This window comes from Mus pahari, chromosome 3, assembly GCF_900095145.1.
Source record: "Mus pahari chromosome 3, PAHARI_EIJ_v1.1, whole genome shotgun sequence".
Lineage (NCBI taxonomy): Eukaryota > Metazoa > Chordata > Mammalia > Rodentia > Muridae > Mus > Mus pahari.
Genome location: NC_034592.1, coordinates 49084819 through 49109500, shown reverse-complemented (window position 1 = coordinate 49109500; position 24682 = coordinate 49084819). Strand labels below are relative to the sequence as shown.

General features: G+C 39.8%; 1 protein-coding gene and 1 pseudogene across 4 annotated transcripts in view; one reads left to right on the top strand and one right to left on the bottom strand.

Moving 5' to 3' along the window:
• Positions 1-24682, bottom strand: part of Gca (grancalcin) — a 49306-nt gene that overhangs the window by 6810 nt on the left and 17814 nt on the right. Inside the window, exons 3-5 of one of the 4 annotated variants that reach the window (XM_029536196.1) lie at positions 22111-22426; positions 14149-14322; positions 5226-5295 (exon numbers count right to left, since the gene is read on the bottom strand). In XM_029536196.1, the coding sequence (XP_029392056.1) occupies positions 5226-5295; positions 14149-14292 (214 nt within the window). In that variant the 5' untranslated portion in view covers positions 14293-14322; positions 22111-22426. Of the gene's footprint in view, positions 1-5225; positions 5296-14148; positions 14323-15272; positions 15546-21890; positions 22053-22110; positions 22427-24682 lie in introns of those variants that run through there. The other 3 variants (XM_021194049.2, XM_029536198.1, XM_029536197.1) reach the window with 3 other exon arrangements.
• LOC110319540 lies at positions 16125-17763 on the top strand (annotated as a pseudogene).

Genomic DNA, 24682 nt, shown 5'->3' with positions numbered 1-24682 from the left:
AAGAACATCCCTGTGGTGACACAGCAGAAAAGAAAACTTAATGCTTCCTCAACATGAACTCTAAGTTTACAACAAAAGGATTAGAGGTGAGAGGAGACTGGGGGTAGGTAAAGTGTGCTGGCTTAGTAAAGAGATCCAGTGAGATTCCGCATCTGTTCTGGGAATCTTAGGGAAGCATTGCAGGCCCTCTAGGGGACAGGAACACCACAGGAAGACCAACAGAGTCAACTAAGCTCTACCTCTGGGGGCTCTCAGAGACTGAGCTACATAGCCAAGAACATACATGGTCTGGGACTGGCACATATGTAGCAGATGTGCAGCTCAGTCACCATGTGGGTCCTCTAACAACTGGAGGAGGGCAGGAGGGCTGTTCCTAAAGCTGTAGGCTGACCAGGGAATCTGATCCCCAACAGGGCTGCTTTGTCTCATCTCAGTGGGAAAGAATGCATCTAATCTTGTAGAGTTGATAAATCAGGGTAGGGGGATTCCCAGGGTGGTCCCTACCTTCTCAGAGGAGAAGGGGGATGGAAGGAGGGACTTTGTGAGGGGAGAATTGGGAGGGACAGTGCTCTGAATGGAAAGAAAGAAAAAAGTAAGGGAGGGAGGGAGGGAGGGAGGGAGGGAGGGAGGAAGGTATAGGGAAAAGAGGTGATTCTCTGAGCAGAAGCAATTGTCTTCTCTTCTCTTGAGAAAGGAAGACCAACACAAACCATCTTAAGAAAGCAGTTCTGGGGGTAGTGTCTACATTCCTAAGAGACACAGTCTCACAGCAAACTCCCTGATCCTCTGGCCCTCACTATCTTTCCCTCACTTTTTTTGCAATTATCTCTGAGTTGTACTACAGGCAAGTAATGAGTGCAGAAAGCAGGAGAAAGAGTTTTCCCATGGGAAGAGCATACCATTTGGTTATATAGTACAAATGGTCAGCTCTGAAAACATCCATACAAGCAACATTATATGGACTGAGGTGTGTGCATTCATGTATGTAAGAATATAGATGCATATGCATATAGGTATGTGATTCAATTAATGAAAAAAGAGAGCATGGATTTGAAAGAGAAAGCAAGCAGAGTGGCACATGGGAGGGGTGGAAGGGAGAAAAGAGAGGGTGAAAATGTTGCAATTGTATTATAAATAAAGGAAGTAATTAACATAAAGGCATTGTGAGAAATATTAACCTTTCTATTTACTTACAATGAAGCCAAGCCACTAAAAATAATTCAAATTTGCAAAATTTTATCACAATTACATTCAACTAGTTGGGCTGACTTTTCTAAAATAAGAGATATGTTAGCAAATTTCAAGTAAGCTTACAAGATTCTTTAAGATCCTTGATATTAGTGAACAGATAATTTAGATTCACTTTATTTTATACTGCTTGATAACATTTTGAAATCCTTCAAACCAATTAAATGAGATAAACATCCAAATACCTAAAGAAAAATGATAAAAACCCTCTGCTAGGAACAGCAAGGTATGAGTATATTACTTTTTTCATTGTTGTATAAAAAAACCTAAAGAATGGAACCCGTGGTGTCTGCTCATGTTTTATCTGCATTCAGAATCAAGGAGAAATGAATGCTTTTTCTCTTTCACCCAGACCCTAGCCCAGGAGACAGTGTCATTCCCACTCCAGGTGGGGTGGGTCTTCCTCCAAATGCTCTGATAAACCCAACCACTGGTGTATACCATAGGTGATCCCAAGTCCAATTGTGTCTATGATAAAGATTAACCATTACAGTGGGTTATAAAATATAACACAAGCATATCAAACCTATAGCAGTCCTAATCTTACAGATAAAGCAGTGTGAGTTCAGAAAGAAAGGTTTCTAAGTTCCTGCAAAAATAAATGACTGGAAGTTGGGAGAGTTGCATTTAAAAAAAAAAAAATGTTCTGTGACATCTTTTTGACAATGTAGTTTGGTTCACATTCAGGAAGTAGAAGAACCTAACCAGATTAAAACAGAAATTAAAAATTACATAAAAAGGGCTGGAGAGATGGCTCAATGGTTAAGAGCACTGACTGATGTGCCAGAGGTCCTGAGTTCAATTTCCAGCAACTACATAGTGGCTCACAACCATCTGTAATGAGCTCTGATGCCTTCTTTGGTATGTCTAAAGACAGCTACAGTGTACTCATATAAATAAATAAATAAATATCTTTTTTTAAAAAAATTACATAAACAAGTAAACATATATTCAATCTCAGGATAGAAATTTAAAGATGAAATATTTTTATACAGTAGAAAATCAGACTTCATGCCAAAAATGACAGATTTAACTTTATCCTTGGGTTTTGATTGGGGGTCAGGGTGGACTTCAACCCTTAAAGGAAAAGGAAATAACAGAAAATTATTTTGCAAGTTAGAAAGTCGAGAGATGTGGCGATTTAATGTTTATGCACAACGAGAAATGCTGAGAAACAACCTAGTTACTTTGGGAAAGATGCCAACTGTTGAGGAATTGGCAGCTTCTGAACATGTGTGTGAAGGTGGGGCTAAAACCAGAACTGAGCGAAGGGCTATTTTAAGAGTATGCGAAGCCCCAATCCCCTCTCTGCCTTTACTCAGTTGGATGGCTGGCACACCTACACTCTCACCCAGCAGGAGTTTGCTTTCTGGAGACATTTCTGGACTGTAGGACACTAGGCACAATGGAACTAAGGAGATACAGAGAACAAGCCAATTAACTAAAAATGTACAGAGTTGAGAACTGTGAAAGTCTGCTTTTTCTCTTAAGGAGAACAGGAGAAAAGGCAGCCCAAAGGAAACAAAGAAAATCTCTCATGACAGTGACCCCTGAATCCCAGAGCGAAACTGCCCAGCTTCACCTAACACAGAAGAACACAGTCCACCAGACCAGGGCTTTTACTCAGCATTTTTCTGAGACATGAGCAACTAAGTGTCAGACACTCAAGAACTGACAGGGAAAATAACCAAAGCAGGTAGAAAAGAAAAGTAATTTTAAGGAAGAAAAGGCCATGCAATAAGCATATTAATAGTTTCAGAGAACTATTAATAGAAATAGAAAGTGTAGCATTTGTGAAAAAGAGCAGAGGCTCTTAGAACTTACAAAACTACCAACCAAGATGAAAAGATACAGGTTTATAAAAGAAAGTTGAGGACATTCCACAAAAAGGAGAACAGATGACTTGGTCCAAATAACACACATTACAGAAAGAGGAAACACCACTGAAGAAAATTTCCCAGAACAAAAAAGTACAAGAGATTCCAGGCTGAACACACCCACTCAGTTCCCCCACGCAAGACCATGAGACACTACACTGTGGCAGGCCAGAGCAGCAGGGACCTGTGAGAAACAGAATGATCCCTGATCGTCCAGAAAGGAAAAGCAAAGCTGATGCCATGAGACAGAAACATAGATAATGGTCCTGCAGACCAGATATTCTTCTGAAAATGTGTGTGAAACTGTCAACCAGACAGTAGCAGGAGAGTCTTCAGCAGGAGCATTTAAACCCCAGGCCCCCTCCTGCCTCTTCTAGCTGGACACCACCCAATGCTCTATAATACACTTTGTGAAATATATGTGGAAATGAGTTGTTACAGAGAACTCCACCCCTTGACAAGCAGCCACTCAATGATTGAGACAAAAATAAACGCATCTTCAGGCACTTAAAGTCTCAAATTTTGATAAAAGCCACTTAAATGAGATACCTCAGTGGAATAAATACTAGACAACAGAGGCAGAATAAGACGAGAGATGCAACTCTGAAGTGGGAAAGAAGCGCAGAGTGGAGGAAAAAGATGGAGACCCTTCTGTAACACACACACAGAGCATCCCAGGAAGGCCGGGAAAATCAGAGGGATGTAATCCATAGCTGTCTGGTCCAAAGCAAACACTGATTCCCCAAACTCTAGAAGGCAGTGCGCATGTCCAGAAATGAGTCTTGGCTTAGCTCAAGCTGGACTATAGATGGATTTCTGGCCTTTAGTTAAAACCCAGCATGCCTCAGAAACTTTTGAGACAGGTTCCCATCTGCCAAAGGGAGACATTTCCTTTGCCTCTGGCAGAAGGGCATATGGTTCTCCATGGCTGTATTCCTATGGTTGCCTATCAAAGCCCATTCTGGCCTCGATGAGCCTACAGTGCCTATTCACAAGGCACTAGTGTACCTTTCTAAGACCCCACCCCCATTAACATTCTGGCCCTTCTCACCTCCTCAGTCTTTCCTCCTCCCAGATATCCATCTGTTCTCTACATAACAAGATTTTCCTCTTGTCCCCCTCCCCATCCTGATGTCCTCACTACCACCCCTACCTCCCACCCCACCCCTGCTATTCTGTACTGTCCCCTCTCTTGCTATGTCCTCCTATTCCCCCTCCTCTTGCAGATAGCCCTGTCAACATCCACTGTCTTTTTCTCTTTATGTTGGATTCCTACAGAGGCCTCTAGCTACTCTCTCTCTTATGCACAATCAAAATCTCCCCCTAATGGAGCAGCCATTTCAGCAGAATCTTACAGCTCCCATTCACTAGCCACTGTGAATTCTGAGAAAGACAAAAGGCTACTTAACAAAGAAAGGTGGCCATACAGTGTCACAAAACACAGCTATAAACCATGTGTAGACATGAGATAAGGTAAACGCTAACGATGGGCCCCAAATTATTATACATATTATACATATTATATACTGTTATACATCAGAAGAACAAACGACGAAACTTTGGAGGGATGGAGTAATTTTAAGGTTGGAAGGTAGTTAAATACTCATTTTCCATAGCAGGACATCAACTGATCATCAAAAAGCTACAGCTGTAAGATGCTAAAGCTATGACACTTTGCAGTCTGGAAGCAAAATTTGAACGAAGCCACTTATAACCACTTTAAAAGATGTGTCTCTGATGGGCAGTGGTGGTGCACACCTTTAATCCCACCACTTGGGAGGCAGAGGCAGGCAGATTTCTGAGTTCGAGGCCAGCCTGGTCTACAGAGTGAGTTCCAGGACAGCCAGGGCTACACAGAGAAACCCTGTCTCGAAAAACTGAAAACAAAAAAAAATTGTGTTTCCTAAGTAGTTTATGTTGAAAGTCAGGAGTATAAATAAACAATCATTTTCATAGTAATCAGAACTATCTGATTCTTTAAACCTGCTATATGTAGAGCGTTTACTATTTTAGGTGTGGGACTAAAATGCTAGAAATGAATTTCCTATCCTAATCGCCTATGCAACAAGAAAGAAGAAACAAGAGCAAACATGATCTCACGTGCGTAAGTTCCACTAATTCCAGACTGGGTCAAGCATCTCTGCAGTTCCTCGGCATCCACCTCACCATCCTGCAAAAGAGAATGGCCACAGGCTTGAGAGTGTAATGGCACCAAAGGACATTAAAATCCTAATGTGTGCTACTCTGGGGCAACCCAGAAACACTCAATCTTCACACCAGTACAAACCACAGAATCTATATAATAAACATTGCCAGCAAAGGCACACCCCAGACTGTGGAACCAATGAACCTTCTCCATGGGTCTGAGATGCAATACAATCCCCTTGTCTTCTCAGGGATCAGAGCAATGCAAAACGCTTTGTCACCTTGCTCCTGGTCACCCTTGCCGTGCTCCCTGAGGCACTTGAGTGTTCCCCTCCCTTCCATCACTGAGCTTGGAGGGACTTTACCAAATTACAAACTCCTTAGTTGTTTTTAAAACTAGGGTTGAAGAAAAATTAGTATAGTTTGAAGAATGAGGCTGCTTTAGAAAAAAATAAATAAATCCTCCAGTGACATGGACATCAGAAGCTTCTCTGTCACATCCCACTCAAGCAAACATTACCAATAATTATTACCAATTCCAAAGTAACTGTTTCAAGACAATAGTGTGTTTCAAGAGACATGAATTATAATAGATGCTTGATGCACTCTAAGTGTAAATAAGCACCATCATGCTCTATGCCCAAGTCTGACAGCTCTGCAGCCAGGCCACTGCTGCGAGAGGGCAACCCGAACACCAGGAGGGCTCAACCGCTGCACAGGAAAAGACTTTTGACAAATAAAGGATTAGAAAATACCTTTCCCTCTGCTTCTTTGGATTTTAAATACTGTCCTCTCACATACCGACAATCACAGCTATAAATTGCTTTTCTCTTTAACTCTTACGTGAGAAAATGCTATTCTAGTTAAGAATGGACTTAACCAGAATTTCTAAGGCATTATCAGTTTCTTCCCACTAACAAATCAATGAAATATTCAGACAGCACAATGATACACAGAATTCTATGAACAGACAACGTAAAATTAAAACTTTCAAGAAATCACATAAATCTACGGAAATTTTCCACCAATGCAATTTAAGTTATAAGAAGTAAAGGTGGGGACTGATGTTTTCTGCTCCTTTTACAACATTCACGTACAAGTTCAACTATCCACACACAGTAGGTTTTTTTTTTTTTTTAATTCTATACTTCTGAACTTAGAAGATAAACTTTGAGGGATATAGTTATTTTATAGCAATACTATTTGAAAAAGAAACCTAGAAAAAAGTATTGTGAATTTAAGTTAAAGGACATAGAAAGTATTTTGGGATTGTCCCTGTTCTGTGGGAATAAACATTAAGAGAGACATCTCAGTAAATAACTCTGAACTTGGAGAGGGGTACATTACATTCTGTTCTTCCTGCACTGCTTTGGATTGATATAATGTAGCTCAAAGGGAGTTTGTGCTTTATAATTAGGAACGTGTTTCCCAATACTGTTTTGCCCACTTGAAAAACTCAAGGCTATCAACTGCCAAAATCTGTCTGTTAACTTTCTCAATGTTTTTGAGACTTTGTTTTGATTTTTATTTTACTTTGAGATGGGAATCTTATTATGCCCAGGCTGGTCTCAAATTCCTGGGCACAAGTGGTCCTCCTGTCCCAGTCTCCTGAGTAGATGGAACTGCAGCCACCCACCCCACTGTGCCCTGGTGCCATTCGCAAACTCCTCATCTAAAGAAGCAGCTTCGGAAGAGATGTGAGAACATCCATTTACATGGATAATCCTTTCTTTCCAGTTACATTACTCTACCCAATTATCTTCTAAAAACAAGCAAGTTTAACCATGCCAAATAGATTGGTGTATATTTTAATGTCTTACAAAAGTGACGTCATCAGACAGGTTGAAAGGGCTTTGTACACAGTCAACATGAAAGTGAGGCAAATGAGCCATGTGGGGACACAGGGCCAGACCTGTCTCAAAAGCTGAGGAAAATGAGCTTGTGCCCATTACACGGTTCTCAAGTTCATTGTTTCTAAAGATCACATTAAAGCTCCATTTATTTTGAGCACACTTTAAAACATATTTAAGCTGGGCATTCAAGACAAAAATCTCTCAGCCTGACCCTAAGCCACTTACTTAGCAATACAGCAACAATTAAAGGTCACACCAGGTGTTTATATTAGAGGACTGCTATGGCAACTAAAAGGAGTGACAATGAGACAAAGGTCATTCCTTTATTAACTATGCTCAGTGACTATGATGCTATGTTTTCAAAGTATATGAGATGGAAATACACATATACACACATAGTGTGTGTGTGTGTGTGTGTGTGTGTGTATATATATATATATATATATATATATATATATATATATATAAAACACAAGCAAACACACACACACACACAATTCAAATTCAAAATTAGACCTTAGTACAGTATGTAGAAGCAAATACAGTTCCAACTAGGAACACTGATGAGTAATTCTGTACGAAGCCTCTGTTCTTAGAAAAGCAGTTGGACCTGAAGAGCACTCAAGGGAAGAACAGAACCTAAGATGCTGTCGGTGTTCTATGAACTGCTACCCACTTCAGTACATCCTCCACTGCTACAAAACAAGGGAGAATGGTTACAGACTGCACCTAAACCCAGGGGAGAGCCTCTCCTCCTCCTCAGTCTGCAGTTGAATTTCCAGTGCACTGTTTTCTTTCACATTCTTCATCCTTTTCATCCCCAACCCTCTCCTCAAGGAACCAAAACAACCCTGACAAAAAAATACACTGCTGAAGATATCCCCTCTGAGGAGTAAGTGGCACCTGCAAAGGACTGAGTTGTGACCTAGGTACACCTGGTTGGAATGGAATCTTCAACACCACCTTGGGCACATCCCTGTCCAAGCTGAGAGCTGACTCGTGACAGAATCCAAATGACGACATCACAAAACTAAGAGGAAAAGATTGGCATTGGGTAGGGGTGGGGTGGAACAAAAGAAGTGTAAGAGGGAGGAAGAATGGAATGACAAACCAGTTCAAACAAATTTACAAATCAAACTACATGTAAAACTTATGTGTGCAAAAGATAGCCAGCAAAATAAAGGTTTTTTTAAAATATCCATATTAGATAAATTTACTCTCATGAAACAATCATTAAAATAATTGCTATGCAGATGTACAGAGACTTGATCAAATTACTCTTAGGTATACTCATTCAACACACATTAACTGAGCAACCCACTGCATGTGAATTCCCTTCATTTCACTAGGTATCAAACTGTGAAATACACATTCCTTGTCTTTATGAAGTTTGCACTGCTATGGTAGAAGACAGAACAGTGCAGCTAAGACTAACCACATCAGGTTGATAAAGGCTAGGGGGATATTTCTACATCGCAGCATAGGTGACGTAGCAATGAAAGGCATGGGAACTTTGTGAGGGTGAAGAGTGTTGCTATAGCAGATGAATACTGAGGAGAGAGAATTTGTTGGTGAGTGGACCTAAGCAGGCTCCTGAGCAAAAAGTACAGTAGTCCTCAGCTGACATGACAGTAGCTTCTGGCTGGAGTTGCCAATGAGCGCTTGAAATGTGACTAGTATGAAATCAAATGTTCTGTAGATGTAAGGCTCCTGCTAGACTCAAGACTCAGAACAAAATACAAGTAAAATATTTCACTAGTTCTTATGAAAATGACATGCTGTTGTGCAGAACAGTTAGTGTTATAAAAGTGACTTAAGATAGAGGCACGTGGAGCTCTCTGAGTTCAAGGCCATCAGAGATACACAGTGAGACCCTGCCTAAAGTAGATAGATGGGTAGACAGATAGATAGATAGTTAGATAGATAGATACATAGATAGATACATAGATACATAGATGATAGATGGATAGATGATGGATAGATGGATAGATGGATGATAGATTGGATGATAGAGATAGATAGATAGATAGATAGATAGATAGATAGATAGATAGATAGATAGATAGATAGATAGACAGATAGATCCATAAGGGTTTAGTGTTTCATAAAAGAAGTCTGTGGCTGGGTACAATAAAGTTACAAGGCAACTTAACTGTACCATCTACCTCTGCGTTTCTTTATCTCATATATATTGCTCCCAAGCCATAGATGGCTGCTGTACCTTCAAACCTCAAGTTTCTTTTCCAGGTAGAAGGAATCATGAGCCAAAGGAGTCAAGGCTGTCTTCTAACAAAGCCTTTAATATTATTATTACATTTAGCAGTTTTACTTCGTGATGGTATGGTATGGTATGGTATGGTATGGTATGGTATGGATACATGGATGCCAGAGGATGGGAGTCTGCTCTCTCTCCTGCCATCAGGTGGGTCCAGGATTTGAACTCAGATCATGAACTACCCTTTTATCTTATTAGTCCCCTAGCAATGCCTTTATTTGGAAAAAGCATTCCAAAGGAATTCTATCCACATGACTTTGTTTTGTCTTATAGCAAATGGATACTTTCTATAACTATGATTTTCCAACTTCTATGAGCGACTGAGAGGAAGTTGTTGTCTATTGGGCTTGAGCAGCCAATCATGGGTCATATATGGTAATTCTGTTCAAAGCCACAGTTCTTAGAAAAGCAATGGGGCCTGAAGAGCACTCAAGTGAAGAAGAGAATATAAGATGCTATCGGTGTTCTATGAACTGCTACCCACTTCAGTACATCCTCCACTGCTACAACACAAGGGAAGGATGGCTACAGACTGCACCTAAAACCAAGGGAGAGCCTCTCCTCATCAGCCAGCATCTGAATTTCCAGTGCACTGCTTTCTTTCATGTTCAATCCTTTCATCCCCAAGCCTCTCCCAGAAACAATCACAATTTACAAGTCACCAACCGATAGCCAGACCCAGATTTAGACAAAATTTTGTACTTGAAATTCTAGCCTATAGTCTGGATATACCATCCAGTTATATCCCATAGATGCACATGTTACATCCCTTACCCCAATAATTGTTAAACATATAAATGGTGATATATATATATATATACATATATATATGTATATATATTGTGGGGAGCCGTCCTCACAATCTCCACGGCAAGACGGCGCTGGCATCCTGTGTTCTAACTAGTAAACAAGCGGTCTGCGCATGTGCCGGGTAAATTTCCATCCCTTGCGCCCTGCCTGTCCCGTGGCGTCATCTGGGCTGATAGTGAGCAGCCAACCAGGGAGCTACACGTCATAGGCGGAGAACATTTCCTATATAAGGGAGAGGGTTTTTCACCTCGGGGTCTCCGCTTTCCTTTAGCTTATGCATTGCCTCTCGAGATGCATTAAAGCTTTACTGCAGAAGGATCCTAATGATGTGTCGCGTCGTTCTTGCTGGCGAGACGGTAGCGCGGCGCAATATATATCACCATTTTTATATATGTTTGTGTGTGTATGTATGTGTGCATGTTTATGTGTATATATATGTATATACATTTGTATATATGTATATATGTTTGTGTGTGTATGTATGTGTGTATATGTTTATGTGTATGTATATATGTTTGTATGTATGTACATATGTATATATGTTTGTGTGTGTATATATATATATATATATATATATGATGCAGAGACCTCGTGGAGGTTTGCTGCTTACTGGCTTCTCAACTCTTTTATAGACCCCAGAACCACCAGCCCAAGAATGTTACCACTCACCATGGGTTAGGCCTTCCCATAATAATTACTAATTAAGAAAGTACTCTCCAGCCAGATCTTATGGAGGCCTTGGAGGTGCATGCCTTTCTAGGTTGTGTCAAGTTCACATAAAACTAGCCAGCACAACCATCTTTACTATATCCTGAATTTAAGAATCAGGTTTTGGATTTCTTGCTCTTTCATTTCAATTAGTTTTTTAAAGAAGGGCCATCCTACTAAAATGATGTAGTCCTTTGCCACAACACAGTTTCAGTCAAGAATGGACCACAGATTTAATCCAAAAGATTAAAGTGGAGTTTAAAAAATTCCTCACCTAGTATGTATTGTGTTTGATTTGAATGTCTACCAGAGGTGAATGGCTAATGCATTAGTCCCCTGACAGATAAAAATATTAGGTGGGACCTATGGTAAGATCCTTGATCATTGTGACATTCACTCAAAGGGAACTGTGGGCAACTGGTCTCTTTCTCTCTATTCTTTCTACTGCCTAATATTCCAGAGCACAATACTGGTGTCAAATAAGGCTTGACTATGACTTTATAATTTTTAGACCCACTTATATATAAAAATATATTATGATGTTTCATATTGTAATATTTATTCTCAATGAAACAGTCCACCAGATAACTTTTGATTCATTTTGAAATGGGCCAAAAAAAGAAAAAAAAAAAAAGAAAAGAAAAATTTAGGAATTTGATCCAAATGATATTTGGAAGAAATAGACATCTTTTAATATTTTGCATCACAGTTCAGAGACATATTGCTCTGTTCTCACATATGATTCACAGCATCCACATCTCCCACAGCATCCACAGGACACAGCAGAACTGTTCTGGACTGAGGGCCTTGTAACAAGTCACCATGCAAAATAAGGTATGGGATTTCTTTATGGCAATCAGAAAGCAGGGAAGATGGAGTTTCTACAATCTGTCTTACAAATAAGAAATTCTAACTTCCCCTGACTGTGAGCTAGAAAACATGGGTAGAAACACACACAATATAGATGCAGTTTTATATACACGCTTGCATCCATATATAAAATATAATTGAGATTTTATACATATGTAATATTCCACGTTATACATATGCATAAAATCATAATTGTAATAATGAAATAAATAACATTTCCTTCATACCAAATGCACTGAAAACCAACACAAATGAGTATACTACTGTATAAATTATTTTTATGGCTCAATACTTTTTAGAAACCATTTTTAAAAACTAGAGGTTTCACTTTGATTGACAGTTTCAATGGACAGGGTCATCATGGTGAAGAAGACACAGTGACTTGGGCTGTGTCCATGGCAGAGGAGGTTGTGATGTGGTTTGTTACATCTTAGCAAATCAGGAAGCGCAAAGCTCTGGGCTGCAGATCCAGTCTGTAGCTTTCAAACCTTACTCCTTTGGCCTTTTATCTGCATCCCATGCCCACAATCTTCAAAACAGCACTGTGAACCCCTAGACAGGATAGTATGTATAAAATTACTTAATTATGATAAATGAATATATTAATAGTATAAGAAGAGGCAAAACCATTGTGACCACATATTGTCAATAACAAGTCAGAAACCTTAATTGGCAAGCTCAAACTGCTCTGTGGTCACAAACAGCTGGCCTACATATGTATTCAAAATAGTAGAAACTAATTGCTAATACCATAGCACACCATTAAGTTAACATTTTGCTTTCATTTTTGTGTTAAAAAATAGAAGAGTCTCAACATCATTTTGATAATCTCTGTAGCAATGTGTCATCAACTTAAACCATTTATTACTAAAAATGATATAACTTTGTCTGTGATAACACATGCAGTTTCTTGAGTTAATGTCTGACAGCAGAAGTGATTTTCTACTACATCATTTGACATACTTATATCTTAACTGCAATATGTATATTTACAGTTAATGGAATTGATGCCAAAATTGAGAATATTATTCCCATCCTTATTTACAGTTCTAAAACGTCTTTGTATTCAAGCAAATTGTGGGCATTCATACTTTTCTCTCATAAATTGATTTGGTTTTGCATTTAAAAGTCATTTAAGGAGAGTAGAGTGTTTCTCAGTGTGAAACATAATGAAGAAATTTCTTTTAAAATATAAATATAATTCAGCAGAAATGGAGAGACAACTCAATGGTTAAGAGCTCTTACTGCTTTTCTAAAGACCAAAGATTGATTTCCAGAATCTGGTCAAGTAGCTAACGTCTACCTGTGACTCCTTAGCTCCAGATGATCAGAAGCCTCTGGACTCCATGGGCATTGTCACTCATGTCACCCACAGACACACAGACACATAGACACACATACAGATACACACAGAGACACACACCAAGACACACACAGAGAGATACACACACCCACAGATACACAGACATACACACATAATTCCAAAAACAACGAGTAAATATTTAATTTGGGGTATGATTATGTCATATATTGCACTGTCTGTAGCTATAACCATACACCTGAAACTGGCACATTTATTAAAAGTTTATCTTGGCTCACAGTTTTGAAAGTCAGGAAGGGTCTGGCTGTTTGTGGAGAGGGCCACCTGCTTTCCTGTGCATAGCAGATGGGCATAAAAGCCCAGGTAGTGTTTGAAAAATAAAAGCGTATAAAATAAAAGCGTATGTCCAAGAAGAAGGAGGGGAGGTGAACGATTGCTTTCAAACCACTGAGAGGAACCACACTCACGCTGCCAAGAAGATGTGACCGTGAGGCTCCAGTTATCCCTCAAGGGCTCCACGGTTGCTCGAAGCCAACACATTTGCAACTATGCTTTAGCTTGTACGGGACACACCACATTCACGTCCACAGAAAGCACACTGTCAGGAAGAATCAGACTCCCCAGCTTGAGGTGTTGCCCCTTTCAGTCCAATGAGCAGTTTATTGGCTGTCTCTCACAATGAGACTGACGATCCCAATTAAACTCAGTGAGTCTCAAAAACAAACAAACAAATAATACCAATAGCAACAACGAAGGTCATGCCTGTGGGAAGGTGAGTTGTAGGGAAGATGGGATGGATGTTAATGGGAGGAGATTATGTTATAATGATAAGACTGCACCTCACTCACATGTGAAATTGTCAAGAGCAAACTCAGTGGAACTTAAAAAAAATCAAGCAGTTACGTCTACCCTCATCTTTGAGAAGAAAAGTATTTTTCTAACTAAACTAAAGACATAAACTTTATAGACATTTTAGATGATACACTAAGTGGAGAGTGATCAATTATTGACTAGTATTTGGTGAAAGATTCACCATCTCACCTGCCCAGCAACAGCTGTGAAATATGTCCACATGGAGTCGTCAGCAGGGGAGTAGCTGTCCGAGTAAGCCAGGTATCCAGGGTAACCACCAGAGAACATATTGGGACCTGCCCCTGGCATTGGCTGGCCCATCTGCATTTGCATCCCCGGAATCTGACCACTGAAGTTTCCAAACTGTTGAGTGAAAAGAAGAGGTTAGTATAAAAAAGTTATTAGAAATCACCTAAAAACTAAAAATCCAGTGGCCAAATTTTGCAAACATATCCACCACTAAAGCTTCAACTACAAGACACCAGAAACCCTGTATTAAAACACAGTTCATCAACACATTACTTGACATTAAAAAAGAAAAAAAGGCTATAAAAGAGACGTTTCTACCCTCTAATTATGGGAAGATATGTAAGAGAGAGGGCTGGGCATGTGAGTGTAGGTACCTACAGAAGCCAAAAGAGGCTTGATACCCTGGAGCTAGAGTTGTGAGCTGCCTGAGTGCTGAGCATGGGTCCTCTACATGAGCAGTATGTGCTCTTGACCACTGAGACTGCCCTTCAAGCTCAAGCCTCTAGGAACCTTTAAAACAGTGTTCCCCACTTTCCCCGCCTTCCCAATGCTCTGATCCTTCAATACAGCTCCCCATGTAGGGATGACATCCAACTATAAAATTATTTTCAACTTCTTAATTGTTAATGTAAATATATATGGCCTGGGATGGTCTTAGGCCACCCCAATGAAAGGATCACTTGACCCCAAGAAAGTCATAACCCATAGGTGGAGGACCACTACTTAAAACGAAAAAAAAAAAAAATGTATGTATGATCTTAAGCAAAACTAAAAGCAGGCACAAACAGAAAGTAAAGCCTTGGGGTTTCACCTATAGTAAACGAATAAGTACACTTCCAGACATGTACTTAGTTGAAAATCTGGTATACACAGTGAAGCCATAGCCTAAACATGGGAAATCACAGAGCTGAAGCACCCTTCACTGTAGGAAATGTTTTTTTTTTTTTTCTTCCAAAAAGTATAGTAAACAGAAGAAAATAAAAAGATGATTCCAGTCAAAGTCCTCTTCCAAAACAGCATGGAGATCTGGTGCATGGCTACCGACCACAGGGGGGGCAGTGTACCTCAGCTCCATTCTAAGCACTTTCCATCGTTCATGCTGATTGTCATCTGTCCGCGAAACTGGAAAGTCGTCTGTCCTTTCTGTCTGTGAGGATGTGAAACTTCAAGGATTCTGGAATGGGCCAGGTGTTCAAACGTAGTCTGACTACTGAAGCTGCCTACGTACTTAACTTTTGTGGTGGCCGTGGTCTATATTCCAGTTGAATACTTGGAAAAGCACACTGTGATCCCTTTTTATGAGTCCAGAGAAGAAAGAAGCATTAAGGCTTTCATGACTCAATTCTGAACAACAACAACAACAACAAAAATGCCCTGCCCTGGATCTTTGCAGCAGGAGCAGCAAAGACTGCCAGAGGGCAGAAAGAGAAAAGAATTACAAGAATGAGGGAGAAACACATGTGACTAAGGAACCTGCTGGTAGACTGTTCAGGTGCCTCTGGGCTGTGGTAAAGCAGAATGCATGAAGGAAGCAGAGGAACTGTAGGAAATACAATCAGGAAGGGGTCATGAGTAGTCTCTGACACACACACACACACACACACACACACACACAGCACCATGATATCCATCAGAGTGAGTTATCAGAACTGACCATAACACTATGAGATACAACACACAACAGATGAGTGTGTCTTCAAGACAATTCCTTACTCGTGCCAACACTTCTTTTTGAAGATGTATTTATTTTTGTTATGTGTTTTTGCCTGCTTGTATGCTGGTACTACATATACAGTGATTGAAGAGGGTACAGTGAGCACTGGATCCAGGGGAACTGGAATTCTAGACGATTGAGAGTATCCTTTTTTCTCACAAATAAGTCCATGTAGTAGTATTTTGTCTCAGCATGAGTCACCATGTGTGCTAGATTAGGCAAAGAAAAAGACTACAAAGAAAGATCCCAAGTACGGTCCACCAAGGAAAAAGAAAACGAGGCAAAAGTTTCTAGAGGTTTGAAGGAAACAAAGAAAAAGAACCTAAAACCAAAGGGAAAGGGAAAAGTGGAAGGAAGGATTTCAGTGCTACCCAAGCAGGGATGGCTTTTACAGTGGACAATACCATTAAACAGCCAAATCCAGCAACTGGACCTAAAACAATTCTGCCAGTAAGGAGCTTAACAACTGCCTCGAGGAAATATCCAAGGGATCTATACATATACTGCCGCCATCAATCAAAGGGCTGACTCAATTAATAGAGCTTTGTTTATATAGTAACAAATTACAAGCTCCCCCAGCAGGGATGGGCTGTCTAGTAAATTTCCTGACACTTGGCTCTCAGTGGAAGTTCACTGACCAGTTTGCATGATTCTCCAAGAAGCTGTGGATGCTCAATTTACAGAATAATAAACTGAGGGGAATTCCTTCAATGGTGATAGGCTTGATTTACTACCTGCTCTAAACCTTAGGAGAAGGACATGAAAACCCTGCCTAAACTCAGCAACTCAGCACTCAAGAGAACAAAATCCTAAACTAACAGTTGAAACTAGCAAGTTATGTATCTTTATGCTGGCTGTAGCTCACAATCAACTTGAACACTTTCCAAAGGAGATTGGAAACTGCATCCAGATAACCAACCTTGACTTGAAGAACAATGAACAAACAGACCTCCCACATCCAATAGGCGATCTGTCCAGTTTAAACCATCTTGGCCTGAGATACAATAGACAGTCAGGAATACCCAGATGATTAGCAAAATGCTGTAAATCTGAGAATTTAAATGTAAAAAATAACAATTTCTACACTAAAGAGTCTTACTCAGTCTTCTAAAATTGAGTAGCCAGACCTTAGCTAGAAATCACTCCCAACTATACCCAGTGGGTCCATATGAGCTTTCTACAATTTATTCCCTTAACATAAATCCCAACTGGATCCACAGGATCTCATTTTGGAATTCTCTCCAGAGGTTAATCTTAAATGAATTAAGTTGAATATGAAGACAGTCAGTTAACATCACTTCTTTTAGATTTGGGAATTTGGACAGTTATGTCAGAATTGAATTTTGCCACTAACTGGCTCACCAAGTTCTCAGGGGATGTGTCTTAACTTTTCTTGCATGAGGTTCTAGTATTAACAAACAATTTTCCAAAGACGCTTCCCCAGAATCTTGGAAACCTTAGGAAATTAAGAGAATTGGGTCTATGGGAGAACAAGTCAGAACCCTTGAACAATGAAATTGCTTATCTTAAGGATTTACAGAAATTGTTTTTGACATCAAGCACTGGACCACTCTTATCACTTGCACATCCTGTCACCATTGGAGATGACCTGCTATTCATCTTCCGGAAGAATCTGGTACCCTGGAGAACCTGGAAGTGCATCTGAATGACAAGCCCAACCTGCACAGCCTTCCCTTTGAGCTGGCTCTCTGCAGCAAGTTTCAATGTTAAGAATTGAGTACCATCCTCTCTGTCACCTTCCACTTCAGATTGTTGCTGGATGGTCTTCTTTTATTATTCAATTCTTAAAGATGCAGGGGCCATATTGGGTTATGACCTGAAACAAACTGCTAGTCAGTCCCACACATGGTTCAAAGTCAGACTGTGTAATCAGTCTTTCATATCTACATTCTCTATTTATGTACATATTTACACATGGCAGATTTATAAACATATTTATAAATATAAATGTTTCTGCTAACAGAGGAATCAGCCATTTATATTTTTTAACCACTAAAATAATAGCTTATACCCCTCTCCCCCATCATGCACATACATGCAGCAGATATGTAGTTTCGGGTGGATCCCGAACAACTGGAGTGGGGGCTATCCCAAAAGCTGTTACCTGTCTGTGGGATATGTTCTTCTACCTGAGCTGCCTTATATGGCCTCAGTGGGAGAGGATGCATCCTGTCCCACAAGGACTTGATGTGCCACAGGTGGGGCCTCCACTCTTCCAGAGGAAAAGGGGGTTAGGGGAAGAACTGGGGGAAGGGGTGACTGCAGTAAACAGGATATAAAGTGACTAAATAACAAATTAAAGAAAATATCATATGTGGGTTTTCTTTGATAAATTTTGATAGATGTTTTTCTGTTGTGTAATCTGATATTCCAGTCTGTTTAAAATGTTGGCAGCAAATTATGAAGTTATTAAAATTAATAGACAAAGTAGAACAGTTAGTTAGATATGTTTCTGCTAGAAAAATGGACCATTTTTCTTGCAACCATTCACATACATTTTCTCCCTATCAATTGCCAGATCTTTATAATAGAATGGACCCTGAGGGTGGAATCTTTCCTTAACTTAGTATGAAATCTGCAATTTAAATTTTACATATGTTTACAGCTGGTGTAAACCCCTAGAATTTTTTTCCTTGTTTTTATTTGCTGTTTAATCCGTCAGATCTGGAGTTTAATTCCTCTCTTAAATATTTTGCAGCAGCTAGTTTAAATACTAAAAGATACTTGTTTGTTGAAACAACTGGAAAACTGAAAATATACATTCAGAAATAGAAAATTCCATTAATTTAATCATCAGATGAACTGTAGAACAAAATGTCTGAAGTGAATCTTTGGAATGGAGAATCAAGACCTTTCTTAACTTGCAGTGCAGAGGGCTTTTAGTTTTTTCTTTATTTTTTTCTTTCCTGAAAGTTGCAGATCCACAGAAATTTAACTTGAGAAACATGACAAATAAATTCCACTTACACAGCCATTCTACACATGTATCTACAAGTGTGTGTGTGTGTGTGTGTGTGTGTGTGTGTTATCAAAACCATGATAGGTAACTGTAATGACTACTCCCTATCCTTGTACAATGAGACAGATGATCGCCTTTCTTTAAAGACTGAAGTATATGTGTGTCTCGACGTTATTTAACCCTGTGCTATGGTTTTATACATTGACTCTTCTTCTTGATATCTTTCTGTTCTGGAATATTTGCTGTGTCTAGGCACAGTATCTTCACACTGTGCTCTATGGATGCTGGACTACATGCATTTTCCTCGGATGTGGGGTACCAGCCTCAAATTATCCTGTGCAGTGCCATTACTTTTAGAATCATCCTTCCTTTGTTGGTAGGTAGATATATACTAGGAAAATAGAAACATTGCATAGATGCCATTGGTAGTTCCATGGCAATTATATGTGAGGTAGGTGTACTGTTTGATACTATTTTATTTTTCTCCCCCCCCCCCTTTAGGACTAGCAAAACTGTAATTGTGTGTTCCTTATGAAGTACTCTTACTTTTGGTAGTAGTATTTGTTTAAGTCACTTTTGTACATTTTATTGAGGACACTCACAGAGCAACTATATCCTAGATACCACCCTAAAATAAACTTCTCATAAGATGAATAATTATTACATATAACTACATGATTCTGCTTGGGTTAGTTTGTTTAGTTGGTTGGCTGGTTGGTTGGCTGGCTGGCTGGCTGGATGGATGGATGGATGGATGGATGGATGGTTGGTTGGTTAGTTGGTTGGTTGGCTGGCTAGCTGGTTTGTACCATTGCCCTATTTTGTTGTAAAAATTAAAACCATGATGTCAACATAAAAATCTGTACTTTTGCTTTTCCTGTCACTCAATCTCAGAACTGGGTTTGAGGTAAAATCTGTGTTTATAATTAGCAAATGTGTAAGAATCAACTAAGAAATGAAAGGCAAAGATAGAAAACATTATAGTTCTTGAATGTGTGATCAAAACTATTACAGATGTTCATTGTATTTTCACAAGTAATATACTTTCTTCTGTGGTTTATCAGTTTAAAATGCTGTTTATAAAAAATTTATTTTTTAAAGTTCTACAGAGAACTTATGTATATGCGTTTTTAAAATAAATTTCATATCCAAGTGTACTTATACATTAAGAAGAGAACCGAAATTTTAGAGGAAGTGGTCTAGTACTTTTTCTTGAAGAAATATATTTTTCCAAAATGAAAATATATAAAAATTGTAACGATTTGGATCCTTTACATTTCTGTGCATTTAATGATTAAAATTTACAAAAAATACGGACGTTCCTCTCACACTTATACTTTAATATGCATGTTTATTTTGTTTTCTTTCTTATGACCACAATGAGAAAGAAAATTCCTTTAGGTCAAGATACAATTTTATTAGTACAGAAATAATAATAATATACAAAAGTATGCAACTTGAGGATTCTTACTTTAGTCTTTGTATATTTGGGGGGGACAAGATTTTGTACTGTGCCTCAGGAGAGACTAGACCCCATTGCAGACACATGCTGGCCTTGAACTCTCAATGATTCTGCCTTGGCCTACAAAGTATTAGGGTGACATCGTGAGCTACCCTGCTCAGCTGGTTCTAGCTGGGTTTGATTCCTTGTTTACTAATTTATACACGGTCTCTTGTAGCTCAGATTAGCCTCAAGCTGAGAATGACCTTGAACTCCTGGTGTTCCTGCCCCCACCTCTCAAGGGCTGGGATTTCAGGCCAGGCTAACATGCCCAGTTTATGTGGTTCTGAGGATCCAAACCAGGGCCTTAAGTATACTAAGGAAGCACTCTATCAACTAAGCTACATCCTCAACTATCTTTGATAAATAATCATTAAACAAATGAAAATGTATTGCAAATGCATCCCGTGAAATACATACTTTATTAGATAAAGGTGTATCTCCTGGCAGAAACCACTTTCTATTTTTTTTGAAAAAATATAACAACTAAATATAACAAGTATTAAAAGGTGGACTGATTACCTTAAGAACATTCTCAGTACATTTAAATCACTAATGAGTATATAGTGGAAAGTGCACAATGCTAGCTGGAATTCAAGCAAGTAATTACAAGCAAACCAGTTTCAGTAAAGTGTGTATTGATGCTGAAGGCCTAGAACTGAAAAATTACTTTTTAAACTAATCACTTACTCCCAGGGGTAGGGATTACTTTTTGAAGCCCATAATCACATGCCATTGTCTACTCCTATAACAAAACATTCTCTTTTTAGGGAACAACAGATAGCAATAGGCCTAGGAAATCTGCTCTCTTCTGTCAGCACTGAAGTGACCACTGCACAGCCACACTTGATAGCCCGCCTCACTGTGCAGAACATTGATGAGGGGAGTGAAAGTTTAGCTGCTTTCGAAAGAGGAAGGGTCTACCCACAGGTCGCAATAATGACTTGAAACTCTCAGAGGTACTGAGGATTAAGGTTACAGAAGAGGGAACAGGCGAACCCCTCCAAAAGCAAAGTCGAGAAAATATGGTCGCGCTTGGTACTTCAGAAAAGTTTAGGAGGCACTGAACGTACATCTCATTTTTTTTTTTTCATAAGCAACTTAAAAGACAAGATATGGTTATAAAAACAAATAAATAAAAACTCAGCTCAGGATGAAGATAACTAGAAAAAACTGCTTAAGTTGGGGACAAATCACAAAAGGTAAATGGAACAAGACGTGGTCTTTTGCTCCTCCACTCTAAAACAAAAATCTAGAAAGCACAGACACTTCACACCACCGCCTGGACAAGGACCTTGTTTCTTGAGGCTCTGGACCAGACTCCAGCTCGCGGTTCTCCCCTGGGAGCAGGGCCCCGCCCAGCCCCAGCTTCTAGCACCTCACGGTGTCCCGGCGTCGCCTGGTACCAGAGGGCACTGCCAGGGCCACAGGGTGAACTCCGCACGGCGATGCGGCCCGCGGGGTCGCCTCAGCTCCCGAGGACTTACCGCCCCTCCGTATCCCGGGTAGGCCATGATCGAAAAATCACGCGTCACCAGTAAGTCAGCGTCAGCGCGGCTTAGAGCGAGGAAAGCGCAAGTGTGTGCGACAGGTGCGGAAGGTCGGAGCGCAGTGCCGCGCACCTCTGCTCCCGCGAGCTGGCTCCGCCTCGAGTCCCGCCCCCGACCGCAGGCCCGCCCCTGTCGGAGCAAGCCCCGCCCATCTCACCTGTGATTGGCTGAAGCCTGTCTCCTGGATTCCAGTCCATCTCTCTTACTGGTTCTTTCAAGTTCTTACCAGAAGCCTCCTCCACAGTTATTTCCCCACCCTCCGAGGAAACTTCTCCAGGCCATCAACTCCTTGAGTTTCTTTTCTCCGTAGAAACCCCAAACCGACCAGGTGATGACTTCTTGTAACCTATCCGTACATTCTTTGGACCAGATAGATAGTTGTAACTTTGTAGTTACTCACGGTTCTGTGTAGTGTGGATGCAGGATCAGAGTTTCAAAACCATGACCACCATAGCTATTGCCGCATTTGATACCTAATGTGAGAAAGGTTTTTAGAATATGGTTTACATTGCTTACATGGTGTCCTCCGTATTATTTAGTAACTTTACCAGTGATTCAACTTTTGAGAAAACTATTAATACGTGCTATCTGATTATAAACATCAAGAGAACATCTTGGTTTTTATCATTTTGCAAAAAGGAAGGACAAGCCTGCTTTTCTCTGAAATTCGTGAATTTTGTTTCTCCAAGTCTAGAATTCAGAAGAAGAGGGCAGCTTTAAAATTAACTTATAAACAAATGGGATGCCATTTTGATTTCTTTCTGAAAAAGAAAAGACCTAATATTAAAAAATAAGCCCATGAAAAAATGTTAAGTATTAACAGAGGAAATTAGCCTTGCAGCCCTGAGTAATTTAACAATCGCTCTGCTGTACTGTAATTTAACAATCGCTCTGCTGTACTACAGCCGGAAGAACGTGCTGGACCTTGTGAAACAATTTTATCAGAAGAGGCAGAAAGGGGCAAGTTGCTAATATCCACCCTACTATTGAGAAAGTGCCAGTCTCTGCAGAGGTAGCTACTTCTTTAGTTAGTATTGGGAGAAGTAGAATAAAAACCTGCCTGATAAAATGAATGAGAGTATGACTGAGGAGGTAGCAGGTGATTCTCTTAGCAGAAGAAATCCATGCCAAGTTGTATTCTAATTGATAAACTGCATATTTAAAGTGCTTAGGAAGGCTTGTTTGTAATTGCGACACTAATCAAAATTTAAGATTAGAATTCTTCTGTGCCTTCTTTTTTTTTTATCAAAACCGTTTCTCTGAAGCATTGCCTTTCTGTACCCTAGGAATCAGATCTCCATAGATCCATTTCATGTCTACATGCCCACTTTCAAAGACGGTATTTTCCCTCCAGGACAAACTTTGGACTCCTTTGCTAACAGCCCTTTTAAAGAGACTAAACGTACCTAAACACGGGCTTCCTCCAGTTTGATAGCAAACCCAGTGCTTACGTAACTGAGTACTCTCAGGGACTCTCCCACTGGCCCAAGGGAGCTTTGCCCAGGGCCCCCATTGTACTTTCAGTATTGAAGCCCTTTGTTTCTGACCCAAGAATCCCATGCTTCTGCCAACTTGTATGAAAATTGGCAAGCTTGTTGTTAGCTTGCAAGTAGGACAAAATACCAAATACTGACAATGTATCTCCCTTGGAGAAAAGGAGGTCAAGGTAGACACAGAAAGGCTTTTCAAATCCACAGCCTAGAGCAGGCTTTCCAAATCCAAAATTTAAAGTACAAATTTTGCAGTATTGCAAACTGTGTTTTGAAAAATTCTCTTTAGCCCACAGATGTTTTTAAATAGTAATAACTTGTCTTTATGATTCAGTTAGCATTGCATAGGCAATAGTGTCTTATGAAGACTATCCCACATGATTATGGAATATTCCATATTAATGTGGAATAACATTTATAATATTATGAAAACTATTCCATACTGTTTGGTAACATTACTAAGTATACATATCTACTAAATATACATATGTGTGCATGTATGTGCCTTAAATCACATGCTTTTCTTTTCATAAGCTGTTCATTATTTAGCAACACGGCTTTCTGTGTAGACTGAACACCAGGTAACAGACACTGTAAGTTGTAAAGTGTTATTCTTCAATACAGGACTGCATCAGGCATGTGCTGTCATTTTTCTCACTAGAGTGAAAAGTAAGCTTGTTTGGTATTTCAAATAACCACAGCTGCACAGCTGGTATCAGAGATGAAGGCAGAATTCACACAGTTTGCCTGTATATGGTCTCTTAATTTTTCCTTCCCTCTCCACCTCAAACTATAAAATTTCAAAATATTATAAGAATTATTTACATTGCTAAAAATAAAATATTTAAATAAAGACTGACAGTAGATAAATTAACTAGGCAAACAGAAGAGAAAGCATCTTGCTTTGACCAAGAAAAATTAGTCCTCAAGTAATAATGTAACCATCTCTCCAATACAGGAGACATGTTTTCTGGTGGCAATGAAGTTTACATGATTACAGCAACCTGATTGAGCCTGTAATCCCAGCCCCAGTGAGATAGAGACAGAATGATTCCCAGGACTGGTTGGTGGGCTAACCAAGGATAGTAAGCAAGCTCCAGGCCAGTGTGAAACCCTGCTTCAAAATAAAAGGAGACTCAGATTGAGAAAGAGCACCTAGGATGTCCTCTGGCTTCCACATGCACAACTACCCCCATCTCTCTCTCTCTCTCTCTCTCTCTCTCTCTCTCTCTCTCTCTC